General features: G+C 33.7%; 1 protein-coding gene across 6 annotated transcripts in view; it reads left to right on the forward strand.

Annotated features, from left to right (window-relative positions):
* Window positions 1–16978, forward strand: part of TRDN (triadin) — a 377090-nt gene that overhangs the window by 232360 nt on the left and 127752 nt on the right. For 5 of the 6 annotated variants that reach the window (XM_057489292.1, XM_057489293.1, XM_057489294.1 and 2 more), the window contains exons 13-14: window positions 5839–5892; window positions 11456–11485. In XM_057489292.1, the coding sequence (XP_057345275.1) occupies window positions 5839–5892; window positions 11456–11485 (84 nt within the window). Of the gene's footprint in view, window positions 1–5835; window positions 5893–11455; window positions 11486–16978 lie in introns of those variants that run through there. The other variant, XM_057489298.1, reaches the window with a different exon arrangement.

The raw sequence follows: 16978 nt of genomic DNA on the forward strand, positions 1-16978 counted from the left end.
TCTAAAATTACACTGGATTTTATAAAAATGAAAACAATAATTTGGAGCTTAATTTGGCAGCTCATAGGATTGCAGCAAAATTTGTCATTAGTTTCTAGTAACTTTTTCAAAAAATTATGATACATTTTGAAGGAACAAGGAGCCTTTATATTGCTGGTTCAAAGTTAACTGCTGAACCGTGGATATTAATTTCTCTTCTGGCTTGTAGAAATGTCACTCAGCTCTTCTATATTTGGTGTTATTATCTATAAACAGCCTAAACACCTTTGGAATTAGAAAGAGATGGCTTAAAAAATATTCTGTTTCTCTTTTGGAAAATTAAGATTGACTCATAATTTGATTTCTAAAGAAATGTTTAGTTCATGTCATGCTTTTAAACAGAATTCCTAAATTTCCAAAGACATGCAAAGAAATTGGAAATTTGTTTGAGATATGAAATTCTGTAAGATACCAAAACATAATCATGATCACAGTGTACTATAGTAAAAATTAACTCTTGAAATTTAAAATTTAAATTTAAAAATTTAATATTTAAGCATTTAAATATCTGCATAATGTACAATGACAAAGAAAAAAGAGTTTAAATTAGTTTTGTGTCATTTTAAAAATGAAGCAGATTCCTAAATTTAACATTTCATTTAAAACTGGTAAATTTTTTTTTAAGTATCTCTTATACACAATCTTATGTTGGTTTCAAATGTACAACTCTGTGGTTTAACAGTTACCCATATTATTAAATCCTCACCCCTCCAGTGCAGTTGCTATCATCAACATAGAAAGATATAACAGAAACACTGACTATATTCTCTATGCTGTGCTACCATCCCCATGACCAACTTATTTTGTGATTGTAAATTATTTTGCCCCTTTATCCCCTTCGCCCTATTCCACCTCCTGCTCCAACCTCTTCTTGGTAACCCCTAGTCACTTCTCAGTGTCTGTGAATCTACTGCTACTTTGCTCTTCCGTTTTGCTTTGTTTTTATACTCCACAAATGAGTGAAATCACATGGTATTTGTCTTTCTCTGCCTGGCTTATTTCACTGAGCATAATATCCTCTAGATACATTCGTGTTGTTGTAAATGGCAGGATTTTTTTTCTTTTTATGGCTGAATAATTTTCCACTGTGTATATGTACCACCTCCTCTATATCCATTCATTCATTGATTGACACTGACGTTGCTTCCCATATCTTGACTATTTCAAATAGTGTGGCCATAAACATAGGGATGCATATATCTTTTCAAATGACAGATTTTGTTTTCTTGGGGTAAATCTAAAAGTGGAATTACTGGATCAAATAGTATTTCTATTTTTCATTTTTTGAGGAACCTCCATACTGCTTTCCACAGCAGTTGCACCAATTCATATTCCCACCTACAGTACAGGAGGGTTCCCCTTTCTCCGCATCCTCACCAACACTTGTTGTTTCTTGTCTTTTGGATGTTGGCCATTCTAACTTGTGTGAGGTGATACCTCATTGTGGTTTTGTTTTGCATTTCCCTGATGATTAGCAATGTTTAGTATGTTTTCATGTGCCTGTTGGCCATTTGTATTTCTTCTTTGGAGAATGTCTGTTCAGGTCCTCCACCCATTTTTTAATTGTTATTTGTTTTTTCAATGTTGAAACATATTAGTTCTTTATATATTTTGGAGGTTAACCCCTTATCAGATTAGTCATTTTATGAATATATTCCCCAATACTGTAGGATGCCTTTTTGTTCTGCTGTTGATGTCCTTTTCTATACAGAAATTTTTTAGTTTGATATAGTCCCACTCGCTAATTTTTAATTTTGCTTCCCTTGCCTGAGGAGATCTGTCCAGGAAAAAATTACTCATACTATGTTTAAGAGATTTTTTCCCTGTGTTTTCCTCTAAGAGTTTTATGGTTATATGACTTACATTCAGATCTTTGATCCATTTTGAGTTTACTTTTGTGTATGGAGTTAGACAATAATCTATTTCTGATCAACTGGATTTTTTGTCACTTTTACAATTTGACTTTTTATGTAATCAGTTCCTTACATGTTTATTACTATTTTCCCAGCATAATGCCAGATGCTTAGGTTATGAAGTTAAATAAATAACAGTCACTGATCTCGGGGAATTTATAGATTAGTAAGCAGGTATAGTTTTGTAAGTAGATAATTAAAATACATTCACACATTGGAATATAAGTCTGTACTGCTGAGTGCAGTGTGCTGGATATTGCAGAACGAACAGGATGAAGACTGTGCCATCAGAATTCATTACCTATTTTACCACCTGTTGCTACTCATTCTCTTCTATCCAACAGACAGGTGCTTTCCTTCAGCTGGGGTGGAATAAGGGGTCATCTTTCTTATTTATTTTGCTGTTATTTGATGAAGTGAAGGGATTTATATGTTCTTTAGGGATTGTTCATTGTAAACTTTGAAAAAGCAAATATTCTCTCTCAACTGGGGATTGCTTAGAAAATATTTAAAACTTAAGTATGATTTCCACAATACTGATATTCCTTATCTCCTGCCCATTAGTCAAAGACCAATTCTGGACTGACAGCATGATGGAGCATTTGTTATCACAGTTATGTGAACCTATATTTGAAAACTCTATGGATTTACATTTCACATTTGAAGAAGTCAGTATAAACAGAGCCCTATAAATGAAAAGTTCATGATATTAGACTAATATTTAAACCTATATGCAAAATCGATTCCTTAACAAAATATTCAGACTCAAAATACTTTTTGAATTTTGTAAATGAGATTGTTCCATGCCTATGGAATCAGAAGAGACAGAAATATTTGACTTATGATTCATGACAATTTGCTTATATAAATTTACTATGAACCTGGGAATACTAACTTCTCTGATAATTTCCTGCCAGCACATCCCCAAGTGGCTTCTGCTGACATTTTAACCTAGGTCTATCTTGTCTCTAATTTTGTTGTCCATGATATTATTTATCAATTTCATATTTATTATAATCTACAATTGAATTTTCTTATTCTGGTTTTATTTACATCACCATATTTTATTTAGAAAATATAACTATAAAAATTATCAGATAAAAACTTAGGAGAGATAACATTTTATATAGTAAAATTTTCATGTGGGATATGTGCAGTGGAGGTGGTGAGTAATACAGAGGAAGGAAGACTGGCCATCACTTGATAATTGTTGAATGGGTGCTGAGAACATGACACTCATACTTTCTTCTTTATCTGTGTATATTTTTGAAATATTCCTATGAAAAGTTTGTTTCTTTTGCAGCTGGCAGGAATAAAACAGAGACCGAAAAAAAATTATTTATAGTGAAAGTTTGGATTGGATGTGTTTTCACTCAAACAGCTTTTGGTGTGGCCTTCTTAACGTACATTTATGGTCTCAGAATTGGCTCTCTCCTTAAAGCCTTGTGGTTTTAGAAAATTGAAATGCTGTACACGTTCAATCTGATTGCTTCTGCATGTGCCCCAGATAGACTTGAGGCTGATGTTGGATAGATGGAAATTGGCAGACTTGTTGAAAAGCATTTGGTGTTAAACTATTAATTTCTACTAAGACATAGTTCACATAATCGTTTGTGAGTTGATATAGATCAATTTCAAAGTTTGAAATCAGAGAAAGAATAGGTGGAATTATGAGAGGCAAACAGTATATTAGTGCACAGACACTGAGAGTTCAATCTGTAACAGTTTTTCTATTGTGGAAAGACAGTGTAGAACAATCCCTTTATAATTAACACTTTTTATCTGGGCACGATACCTCTCATGAATCGCTGTCCATTAGTGGATTGATGGGATTATTTTGGGGGTGGGGTGAAGAAGAAGCTATGATATGGTAGGAAAAAGAGTCCCTAGGTTATGAGATCTTAAAACATGCCCGCTCAATGTGCACACACCCAAATAGATACAGGATAAGATTAGTGAATAAATGACTCTGTTGAGAGATGAACTGTCTATCACCTGTCCAAATACTCAGACGGGGAATATTGAACAGTCAAGCTCATGATCTGCATCCTGACCACTGAGGGAGAAAGCAGCTGACAGAGAAACTGAATGACTCATAGGAAAAGTAATAGGGCCCTAAGAAAAGTTCTCCAGAATTCATGGATTGTACTGGGTGGCCCAACAGAATCTTGGTGTGCAGGGATCATTTTAGGATCAGTGATTTAAGAGGATATAAAGAAGAAAGAGATGATCGGAAAATTAGCTGTAAAAATTCTAAGGTACTTACTTCACTGGCTATGATTTTAACATCTTCGTTTTTAAAAATCAAAAACTACAATTCTCTAATATGTTGAGATCTTGGAGGAATAAAACACCTGAGCAGTCTGGGGTACTTTTGGTAATCTTTTAGATCTATTCTTTCATCCTTTCATGTACCAGTTATCTATTAAGTGCCTACTAAATGCTACTTATAAATGTAGAGTTGAGCAATAGTTAGAAATATATTAGTTAAGAATTTGATATCTATAAGTAAATCTTGGCTAATTATTAATTGACATCTATTCTAGGCATGACAAAGGTAACACTAGCATGAATTTTCATGGGGTTTTCCTCCAGAAAAAAATGAAAATTTATAATAAAGAGATCACAGTAGAACAGAGTCAATTTAATTTCAGCAAAAGATAATTGCTCTGAAGAATTAAATATGGTAATAATGAAAATCATATATAAAAATCAAACAATACTGTTTTTACATAAAAACAGGATGAAAAACTTGCATTTTCATAATCATGATTATGTTGTAAATGAATAACTCACCAAACCAGAGGTAAAACATGAATTAGAAATTGAGCCTCTTTTGTTTGCCCAAAAAATCATGGAAACTTTATGATCCTTTGACAAGTTATTATGATTCTTTCTTATTATTTTATAACTCTAACTAGAATTATAATATTAAGCAAGCTGTAGGTAACATTTTATGGTAACTAAATGAAAGATTGAATATATATTTGTGTCAATTACTACATTTATACCTAGCTTAGTACATACACATAATAGGCACTAAATAAATTTGTGATGAATGAATGAAGGTCACTATCAAAAGCACATGACTAGGGTCTTCCTTCCCATACTGTTAAACTATAACTTATTTATTGAAAACTTAGTGAAGATAGTAATGAATGATTACTTAGTGAAATATGAAATGAGCCATTGTCTTTCAAAATCTTGATTTCCTCTTTGTTTTTCATGCTAATTTAATAAATAATGTACTTGTGCTCATCATTTTTTTTTTTTTGGTATCCTGCTTCTTTAAAAAGAAAATTCTGAACAAAGGAAAATAAGAAAACGAAAACCTAAGACAAGAGGGAAGAAAGATTCAAAATGAAACTTGCCTATTCTCTCCAAGGCACGCTGTTGCTCAGGGTCGCACGGCAGTGTTTGACCAGAGGCACCGCCGCGGTATGGGAATGGCATCCTAAGTCAAAGACTGCAGCTGGAAATTAGTTGTTCTAGGCTTTATACTCGTGTTCGTTACTCCATGACCTTCAATGAACCTCTTTATGTCTTAATCTTTTTCAAAGGGCCAATAAAACAGAAATAATTTACAAAGAATTCTGAGATATTGAAATGCAGGTGCTAAGCAAATGCAACATGTTCCACAGACAGTGAACAGTGACGCAAATAGTTCTGGAAAGTTTCCTTTTATATTGTTTTGGTTCATTTTTTCATCTCAATAAGCCTAATTCTCAGTGATTCTCCTAATAATGGTGGTCATTTCTTAACAGAAATTCTGAGCACCAAGGGCAGTGTTTTCTTGTTTTGATTCTGAAAATTTTCCCTTTTTTTTGTTTTCTATCTTTCTGAAATGATACTTCATAGTAATTACTTATCTTTTTCTTTTTATAAGAACCAGGGAAAACTCCTGAAGCCAAACAAGGAACTATAAAAGTTGCAGCACAAGGTAAGTAATAAAACACTTGATAAATTCCAGTATATATTTTTTAAGTACACAGCATTTTATTGACAAAAGCAAAAGCCATTTATTGCAGAATAGCACCATCTGCTGGGTTATTATAGAAAATATTATATTGCATTAAAATAAACATTTCAAGTATTGATACAGTAATTGCAGAAAGCACAACTAAAAATGTCGAATTTGCAGAGGAACCACAGAAGGACCTGAGAACTAGATCTTGACTCCAAGCTTCAGTTATTGACTTTTTACTTATGTTTCCAAAACTAAACCATAGATCAATTGATAGAGATATATAAAATAATATTCAGATTTTCCAGTGTATTCAGTTACACCTTGTAATTTGTGGCATATTAGAAAAACCAGTGAGAATGTTAAGTTAGTATTACCTCACCTACACCATGACTGCAAAAATCAGGTTCCAGCTGTGACTATAAAGTAATCACCATAGCTTATATGAGCATCTGAGAAAATCAGTTTCATCACTTGCTAGTATCTTTGGGGCATCAAGAGTAGTTTTCTTTAAGAGACCCCAGAAAAATATTAATTCTTCAAGTTTGGGGAAAATATTTTTTAAATAATTTTTTCATAAATTTATTTTTTAAGCATCATCTGTAATCACATCCTCTGAGAAAGCTGTTCTAAACTCCACTGTCCCCCCAGTCAACAGAATGGAGTGAGTTGCATGACCTTTATTCTCAAATCATGAGGAGTAATTTGATGAAATCATTAGGGAAGAGCACAAGTGTTCTGCCTTTGGCCTGTATGAAAACTTTACAGAACACACTTGGAAAAAAGAAAGGGTAAAATATTTAGTGGAAAAAATCTTTACTTGCTCTTTTATGCTACATTATACAATACTGAGCAATAAAGGAGATATATTTAGGTGGTGGTACATTTGTTTCTGGACAGAAAGCCCTTGTAGCAGACTCCTCAGCATAAGGCATGATTGTATATGACCAAAATTTTTCTGTTATAGGTAATCCTGGACCCAACTATATGCAGACAGTAAATATTGGTAAAATGGGTTGGCTAAATTTCACTTGACCCAGTGGTGTTGTTTATGAGTAATATATACTAGAATGATTAAAAGCTAAGATGTGTTTTTAGTTTTCATTTGATCATCAGATTGTTCAAGAAAATGGATTCTTCTTTAGGAGAGTTCTAATAGGAAGTGTAATAAATATTATGGAAGGCAGAAAGGCAGGGCAAATACTATCATCACTTTTGGTTTTTATTCATAAAAACACAACTCAGAGTGAATCCCTCAAATGAATAAGTACCAGTTCAAGGAACATTATGGTTAATGTATACATGTTCTCATAAAAGAAAAACAATTGCCTTAAGACACTTTGTTTAGACTGAGGCTTCTGTGGGCTACGTGGATATGGAACTATGACTTGAGGCAGGAATTTAATGTTACTCCTGTCTTGTATTCGAGGAAACGAAATTGAAGAACTATCTGGAAACTGCTTCAGCTTTGAACATGGGCCCTGGGCTCTTCATTTTTACATTCCAACTATACTGAACAAAGCAGTCTCAGAAATCATTCCTTTGGAATAAAAGATTTGTTGTTGAGTGAATAATATCCTTGAGTTTCAAAGATTTGTCAGAGCTGCACTTTTAAGGAAATTAGATGAAAGTGTTGATTACGTACAGTGTACAAGGCAGGAGTTGGGATCTGTTTACTAAAATGGCAATGACACATCAAAGCAGGAACACACCCCACAGGGATAAATGTCACTTGTGTTGTGTACATCCTCCACAGATCTTTCTTAGACAAATTTTATATCCCCCTAGACACATAATTAAATTATGCCTATAAATAATTGATATCTGTAAGCGCTTCGTGTGGAGACAGAGCTTAAACACGACTGGAAATGTTGCGATAGCAGAGGCAAAATTGATAATGATGTTTGTGGTGTGGTAAAAGGCTAGAGTATACCTGTTCATTTATTTATTTATTTTTACTTTTATAGCAAAAGAAATATTTAAAATCCAGTTTCATGTAAATTGTGTGTATAATGTACATATTTAATTATAATAATTATTAAGATTCAGCATGCATTGCTTGAAAGTACTTTTTTAAAAAAAGTAGCAGAATTTTGAGGCATTGAGGAGACTCTGAAATAAATGTCTGTATGCTATAGGAGACTACAATATTGAGATACAAGAAAATTTTAAATATAACAAGTAAAGGATCGTGCAGTACTGAAATGAATTGAGAGGTAATAAATACCATATGAGTTAAGACAAAGTGATTATCAGTAAGGGCCGGGGGTCAAGGGGTTCCTCATTGACGTGAGCTTGGAGCATGACTAAAACCTAAATTAGCAGAAGGAAAATGCATTGTTAGTGGGTAGATGACTTAAGTAAATAAAAAGAGTTAGTAGTAATTATGACATGCAGTTGTCATTATCAAGACATGAAATAATGCCTCAACTATAATGGTACCAACGACATAAGAAAAATGCAAATAAGAAGAACATGCTGAAGAAATAATATTTGATAGAATATACAGAATGAAACAAACAAAAGAGTAAAAATAGTACTGATCTTTTGAGCCTGGGTAAATAGGATGATTATAATTGTCATAAATAAGTCCCAGGGAAAAGAACTACCTTAAAAGAAGATATGATGACTCACTTTTGGGCAGGTTTACATTGAACAGATGGAGGGTCATCCAGGAAGTCATTGACCAGCCAGTTAGAACTTAAAGGGGAGATCAATCTAGTTCATAGGTATTACATTATGAATTGTATTGAAGAAAGGGAATATAGATTAAAATTGAAAAGGAAGGAGAGAAATAAGGAATTATTTTTTAATCAGGTACAATGGTTGGAATAAAACTGAATGAATTGAGAATGAAATGCCTAAGGACAGAAACCACAGTGGAACTCACCTTAAAAAATGGATCTGTATGCAACTGTATTAGTATATTTCCAGTGGCTATTTTTTTCTTTTGGACTTCTAAAGCAAATATTAAACATCTTATATATTTATTATACATAGAAGATAGGAAAAGAACAAAACAACTGAAATATTAGCCATTGCAGTCTCATTAAAATGCAAAAACCAAGAGCCCCAGGAATTCAGAATCATGTCTCCTGAGTAAATTTAGCAGGCATCCACCCACATAATCCAGTTAGCAACTAGAGTCAGGCAAATTAAATTGAGGGGCTACAGAGGGACACATAAAACAAAAGTTACAAAACCATCCTGGAAACAGCTGGACCCCGAAACCTTGGTTTTGATTGCCTCTGGACATGGAAGCCAGTTTGAAAAATCACACAGCTTTCCAGATAGCAGTGAATAAAAGCCACCCACTTTTAAGAGACACAGAGCAAGAAGCAAAGCTGCTGTTAAGTGATGAAGGAATGGGTCAAACTCCTTCATTCCACTTTTCTCTGCTATTGCTGGGAAGTTGAAAACTAAAATTACTGAAGAATATAAGAATGGGAAAGTGGAAAATGTGTACTATATATGCGCCCACATGCTTGCACCTGCACACGGATGTGTGAACAGTATTCTCCTTTGACTGTTTTAGAAATTTTTAAAAATGTGATATAGCTACAAAAGATTTTGACAATTCTTGGAGGACTTTAAGTTTCAGAGTTTTTTTTCTCTGTAGCCATTCATAAGAGAAAATGTGTTTTTCAAAATCTACCCATGTTCTCAGTCCTCTTTCTGGCATTGGTTACCCTTCAGGAAGAGGGGTTTTCTTGTCTAACTGATGAAGTTTAGGGACACTCCCTTGCCAGGGACCCTCACAGGGATCCTAGGAGGGAAGCAGAGCAATTTTTGATTTTTTGATTTTGTGTTATTTTGTTTTTCTTTAAAGAGCTCTCCACCTAAATCCCTTGACACAACTTCTTGAGAGAGGTTATGACTTAAATTATGGGAAATGTTGTGGAGATAATTTTAAGAGCAAAGCAAAACAACCACATCTTTTGCAATACCTAAAAGGACAGCAGCATTTCACTTGTTTTCCTTATTGTGCACACTCTTGGCAAAATGAGAAAATTCAAGTGAGCTCCAGAATCAAAATGTACACTTGTTGGATGATTTTGAAAATTCTTATTTGTAAAGTAAAGCATTGATACAAATAAGTTTATTTGAATCAGACGTGCAGGGCTTACTTAAATTATGCCTCACAGCTTTAAAATCTATCAGGCAATATCCATATTCTTTAATTCATTTTAGTTATCTTTATTACTCTCTTCATTATATCATTGGAATAGACAAATTTTTAAATTTGAAGTTAAAAATTCCTATTTATAATTATAAATATGGATCTCTTATACATTTTGCATTAGTTAAAACTCCATTAAAAGAAATGTGTCACAAAGTAGAATTAATTTGTTTGTAAATTTACTTTTTTATTACAAAAGTAACTAACAACATTTAGAATATTAATACATTGAGAGTAACACGTAGTAATATTAATAACATTTATAAATTAGGGAAAAAATCACATGTAATAAATTAAAATAATACATTTAAATATATTCTTTCTTAGTCTTTTGTTCTTGACCTTTAGATCCAACTCTTCTACTTTCTCCACGAGCATGTAGAAATCTTTTGATGTCTCTTATGACATAATTTCTTCTCTGGGCTGCCTTTATTAACAGGCTGTTGTGAACACTGAATGAGATCATGCACGTGAAAGTGCTGTGGCAATTGCAGCACAGAGTAAACACCCAAGGTAGTCCTAGATGTTGGTTCGAAGTGGTCCTGCAGATTCTAAGCCACTCAGGTGGGATTACTGTAAAGGGATGCACACAATCTCTGAGTCATCTAATGTGGCAGACGACTTCTCTGAATGGGAATTCTCTGAATTCTCAATGAACTTTACACAGAACCAGGGCCATCTTGCTTGTAGTAATCCCAGCGTGACTACATCCCCCTAAGACTTCCAGTAGCACACATAAACTATAACCTGCATACAGATTTAGATTCACTATCCAGAGTTACATGAATTTCACTAGAGAGGAAGTCAGAATTCAAAGGTGGTTGAAGCATGCTACACCTTTTCTCTGCTCAAAAAGATGTCATACATTTGCTGAAAGGAGGGTGGGATTTTCCTTACCCCTTGCTAATGGGACATTTTATGTACTATTATTATAAATATAAATAATAAACTAATATATAATTCCTTGGTAGCTAGGCACAGATAATTTATGGAATATGATCTCCACTGTTTCTGTGTTTTTTGCATACTTCTAGTCCTATTCTTCTAGAAGTGATTTTCTCAGCTATAGCAATTTCAAACCTAAAATTAACTTACACTAAACACATAATTATTAGTTTGACTTCTTTTCTATGGAACAATATTTTAAAGTTATTTTTTGTCTTTATGTTTATACCTGAATTTAAAAAAACTCTTTGAAATTTTCAGTTTATTCTCTCATTGCAGATTTGGATGGATTAGTTTGTGCATAGATAACCACTGAATTTATGAATTCATGGAATACATTCTCATATTTCCAGGAGGATTCTGAGGAATGGTCATTTAATATGTTTTAACATGATTTCCTTTGTCTTATTTCAGCAGCAACTAAAAAAGATGAAAAGAAGGAAGGTATGTTTTATGCAAAATTCCACTGTGTCTTTTTGTCTGAACAGTTCACCAGTATTCAGAGTTGGGTTTTGACTGCCATCCTGTCCTTTGGGTAACTGAATCTACTATGCATATACATTTTAGAGCTATGTTTTCTTCTACTTCATCTCACACAAAAGGGTTGACCACTTTTTCAAAAGTAATTTAAATCTAATCTTTCTCAAGATATTAGGGATGTAACATAACCTCTCCAATTCCCAGTACTCCTATTCTCCTATTCTATTAGCAGTTTCCTCAAATTTCAAAAATATGCATAATGCAGACCCATTCACCTATATTAACTACTTATATTTCTGACACTGACAAGCAACTGATATTACTTGGTTCATTAATTTGCAAATAAGTCAGTCCTTCCCCTGCACACAACTTCCCTTTGTCAGAACACCCTCATATGGAGTAAAATATTCCCTGCTGTCAAAGAAAAATTGCATTTGATGGAATTAAACAGGCAAGGAAAATTTCATTCAAGACTACTGCAGTGGGGTCAAGTCAATTCCAACATGAGAAACTGAGCGCTCAACTCCACGGGAACAAGAGGCCTGAGAGGTTCTCAGCTCTGAGGTGAGCTAGTGGAAAGGACTAGAGGATGCGGCTGCCACGGGGGTGTGGCCAGCGTGATCAGGCCGTCTTGTTTTTGCTAATGGTTCCTTACTGAAGTTAGGCCCCCAACCCTTTCACAGACACTGGGATATGGGGAGCTATTTCCTTCGATGATTACCTTTCAAAGGAATGCCTCACAGGTCTTTAGAAAGATGTCTGGTTGTTGATTTGTATTTCAAAGGGGCAGAGAAAGTATTTATAATTGCAAGTTTTCTAAAGTAAATGCTTTAATGAAATGAGGTAAGGGGCCTATAGCCAAGAAGAAAGCTATCTAAAGCCTAGTCAAGCTGAGGATTTAGTCTCAGTCACTGTGATTTTACTTAGAGATGTTTCTAATGCACCCTGACAACATTTAGACAACATCTCTAGATATCACCAGTTTATTAATCTAGGCTTATTCTCTCAGTAAAACTAGCACGAGGATCTAAGCAATCACTTCTTACTTGGAAAATGACAGTTATATTCTAATTAGTGTTCATATAACCTCAGAAAAATAGTAAGTGTTATATTTTATATTTAGTCAGAATTTCACATAATCATGATAGTTTGTGAATCACGTTCTGCCTATGTTAAACAGAGACCTAAGAGTCAATAGATATAAAAAGTAAAATTGTTTTAGCTGGTCATTATTTGTTCAGAGAAAGAAAAACCATAGTACCATAATAAAGTCAACTAAGACACCATAGTGCTTATTTTCAAGATATTGAAACCAGTATTAATTCCCCATATATACATAGCAAAGTCTTTCAGTGTATTTTGGAAATTATATCATTTATACGATTAATATTATGGTTAGTATACAGAAATGTTATAATAAAAAAGAGATAGGAAGTTTCTGGCACAGTTTTTGATAGACAATAAGTCCTCAAAAATGTTACTCTTTCCCCCACTATTCCTTTTTAGGAATTAAAAATGATTTTCCACTTGACTTCGGTAAAGGAGTGATATAAACAGTTTTTTCCCCTTCATTGGCATCAAAGCCAAAGTATATTAGACTTCTAAGTATATGGACAATAGTCAAATTACAGTTGCTTAGCTTTTAGCTTTGTATCTGTTTTTTTTTTTCCCCTTCATTGCTATGTTTCCAGGATTTTTGCTCTATTTTTCCTGGATTATATGCCTCATTTCATTGTTCATTCCTTGAGAAATTGTCCATAGTCAGTAAGCAATATTTGGAAAAGTTTGGAGAGCTGGGACAGAGCTTTATCAATGGAGAGTAAAGTGATCTACTAAGAAAGAGAGCTATCTAGAAAAATTGTCATTTTTCCCAATGTGTAACAGAATAGGTTTATTGTCTAAATATTCTAGGCAGTCATTTGATTTTATGTTTCATGAGTTCCTACTTCCTTTTCTGTACCTCCTGTTAAACAGGGCAGTGAGAAATATAGACATAAGTTTCTTGGGTCTTGTTTCTTATTTTCTATGACCTCAATAAAGATCATAAAAATCTTTTCCATATGGAGAGGCAGGAAGCACATGTTTCTTTGAACATTTAATACAAATCACCATATACAGTTTGGATTTTCAACCCTTTGTTTTGTGCAAAGTTCATTTCTACTCACATTCAGTCTTTTGGAGTATGGTACAAAGATACTCATGGTTGACAACTTCTTTGGAGAAAAAGAGAATCAGGGGGGTTTGGGAACTTAGAATTCTCGAGATCTTTTGTTAGTGAATTTTAAAATAAAACACAAAAGTGCATAACAATTTCCTCACTATCAAAGATGATCTGTTTACCAGGGCAAGACTTCTTGCAGTAGTAAACTCTGAAGATGTGTTTTTCATAATATAATCTTAATCCTGCATGTTTCATCAAATCTCTTTGAGAAAACTTAACAGGAGTGACCCTTGGCTCCATTGAGTTTTGCCCACCAATTTTACTGTTCTATTAGGAGTTTTGACATCAGAGTTTTAACCATATGTTAGCCTAAGTGGAGTGGTGTTTTTGAATAAATATTCAACTTAGATCATTTTTGACAAGCTTTTTCTACTAAAGTTTACTCTGTATACCACTCTTTCCCTTCCTACAGGCACTTTCCTCGTAATCTATTAACACACATCCCCCTGTACTTCCCATGAAGTTCCCAGAGTCAAAATCCCAATCAAATTGTATTTTTCTCTATGCAATATACTTATTCTCTACTTATGTAATCACCCCAGTCTCCTTGCAGACATCAAGACTAAAATTCTGGAGTAAGCTTCAGCTTCTGTTTTTCCTTTGCCCCTACATATAGTCCTCCAGAATTTTTAATTTAGCTGAACTCTCTCTTGTTTAATCCTTCCTAAAATAATTAGAAAAGCTGCCCATTTAGTTGCGAACTTACATTGCCATGCATGACCTCACATTGGTCTTACTAATGTCTCATGCAAACTAACAAAATGATCTCCAAAATCTGACGTTCTTGAAATATAATCAAGGTCACCTGGGAGGTCCCTGAGAACCTTTCAGTGGTTCTGCAAGGCAAAACTATTTTTATAATATATGAACTTATCATTCACCTTTTTCACTCCCATCCTTCCTTGAGGATACACTGGAGTTTTCCAGAGGCTATGATAGTGTGTGATATTGCAACAGACTGAATTCTTAGGCAGATAGGCAAATCCAGCTGTCTTCTCATTTAGCCAGGCATTCACAAAAGTGTAAAACAAATCACCATTTTATTTTTGTACTGGAAAATGTATTTGTCATATAAAATATATTATTTATGTTAACATGTAACAGGTTTATTATTTTTTAATACATAAATATATACTTCAAAATTTTTTCAGCTTTATTAAAATTATAAACATTAAAAGAGCTACATAGATAAAAATTTGGGGGGTCCTTTAAAATTGTTAAGAACTTAAAGGAGTTTTGAGATGAAAAAGTTTGAGAATTTGGCCTAAATAATTATCCTGCTTACAGTGTTATCTCTAAATATTTTGGAAGAAAATATTTATGAATCCTAGGGGCTGGAAAGCCTGTGAGTATTCCAATACAGGTTATCTTCTGAAGGATACAGCTCCATTGAGAACTAGCCAGATTAGATTTATTGTTTACCATAACCAAATCTTAGTGGAAGATTTGTGTTCCACAGTGTCAGCTACCGCAGCCAGCCACAGTCTGAAAACAGATGATTCTCCCTCTGACTAATCTTCAGAGGGTTCAGCAGTCACTAAATGCTACATAGCGTTCCTAGTCACTGACCTCACTTCATTTCTTAATGTAGGCATTTTATCATCTCACATAATCATAAGAAGGATGAATGCAGTGCAAGATATTTTGAGAGAGAGACATCATAGTCACATAACTTTATTACAGTATATTATTGTTCTATTTTATTATGAGTTATTGTTAATCTCTTCCTGTACGTAATGTATAATTTCAACTTTGTCATGGGTATGTGTATAGGAAAAACTATAGTAAATACAGGGTTCAGTATTATCCAAGGTTTTGGGCATCCACTGGGGGTCTTGGATAGTATCCCCTGTGGATAAGGGGGGACTACCACGCATTGCTAAAGATGGTGATTGATGAATTGAGCAGATTGTAAACACATCAGCTTTTAAGTCACAGCTGCTGAGGGCCTCGGTGTTCCTAATAAAAGACTTGTTCAGATTATTTGGCAGATAGTCTGTAGGGAAGTGTATTCACCGAGTAAGCTTTTGTAATTTCAAGCATTATGATTTTTTTGGTTGCTTAGATATTTTACTTGGAGAAGTTTGCTGCTCTGTTGACACCTAATCAAAAGACATGATTTTATGAGGGTATTTAAGTACCTTTCACTACAGCTCCCAGTTCTTACAGGAAATATATTGGACTTTTAAAAAATGTACTTGGTTAGATCATGGTTTGTTATTTTTTACATTTCTACTTCATGAAATATTTTACTTTATCTCAGTAAGTTCTATGCTTGCTTGATCCTAGACTTCATATTTATTTTTATTCTTCCATTTTAGTACGATTGATATCTAATGTATTATATTATCAATTCATACCACTGGAGAGAAGGAAAACTATTAAAAACAACAGACATTCCACAGATACACCCTTTATATTTAGCTTTTCCATACTTGCCCCTGCCAGCCTCTAGGCAGAGAACAGAGGGTGGAAAATAATCTCCTAATGTGCCACATTTTATCCTCTCTTCCACCATTCTTCTCAATCTTTATCTTCAGTTGTATTCCTGAATGACCATGAGGTGTATTCCTGTGTTTTCCATATTGGCTATGCTAGGCTCAGAAGACTGCTCAGTGAGAATCACATAACCTTTTGGACAGGCAGAATTCTATTTCAGTATACTAATAACTCAAGTGGCCATTGAATGCTCCACTTCATACTTTTAGTTCTTGTGCTATAAAAATCTATGTATGCATATTACTAATAAATAGACATATGTGTAAGATGATATTGGTCATGTTCTTATATGAAATTTTTATATATAGTGTTTTTCTATATATTTGAATTTCTTATCTGATTAGGATAATTACTCATGAAGGAAATGAATGAGAAACTGCTTATAAAGCATATGTTTTAGATTTCAAGTTTAGCCTACTCAGTTACAGTTACAGATGAGAAAATGAATATTAGAAAAAGATTGGGTTTTTTTGGCAGGACAGAATATTAAGGAAAATCTAGTATGAAATTTATTTTTGCTGTGCTATGCTGGACATAATAGTGTTTTATAAATGTTTACAGAATTAAGTAAATGTTTTGTTCTAAGCACCTATATTTTTAAAAATCAGGTTTGTTTCTGTTTCCTGTATACATGAAACATGCCCTATTACAGAAAAAAATAGAAATACAGAAAGAAGTTGCAAAAACCTCATTTTAATAACTGTATTTTCCTGCTGTGTGGAAGTGTTATGATTTCC

Source organism: Manis pentadactyla, chromosome 12 (genome assembly GCF_030020395.1).
Source record: "Manis pentadactyla isolate mManPen7 chromosome 12, mManPen7.hap1, whole genome shotgun sequence".
Lineage (NCBI taxonomy): Eukaryota > Metazoa > Chordata > Mammalia > Pholidota > Manidae > Manis > Manis pentadactyla.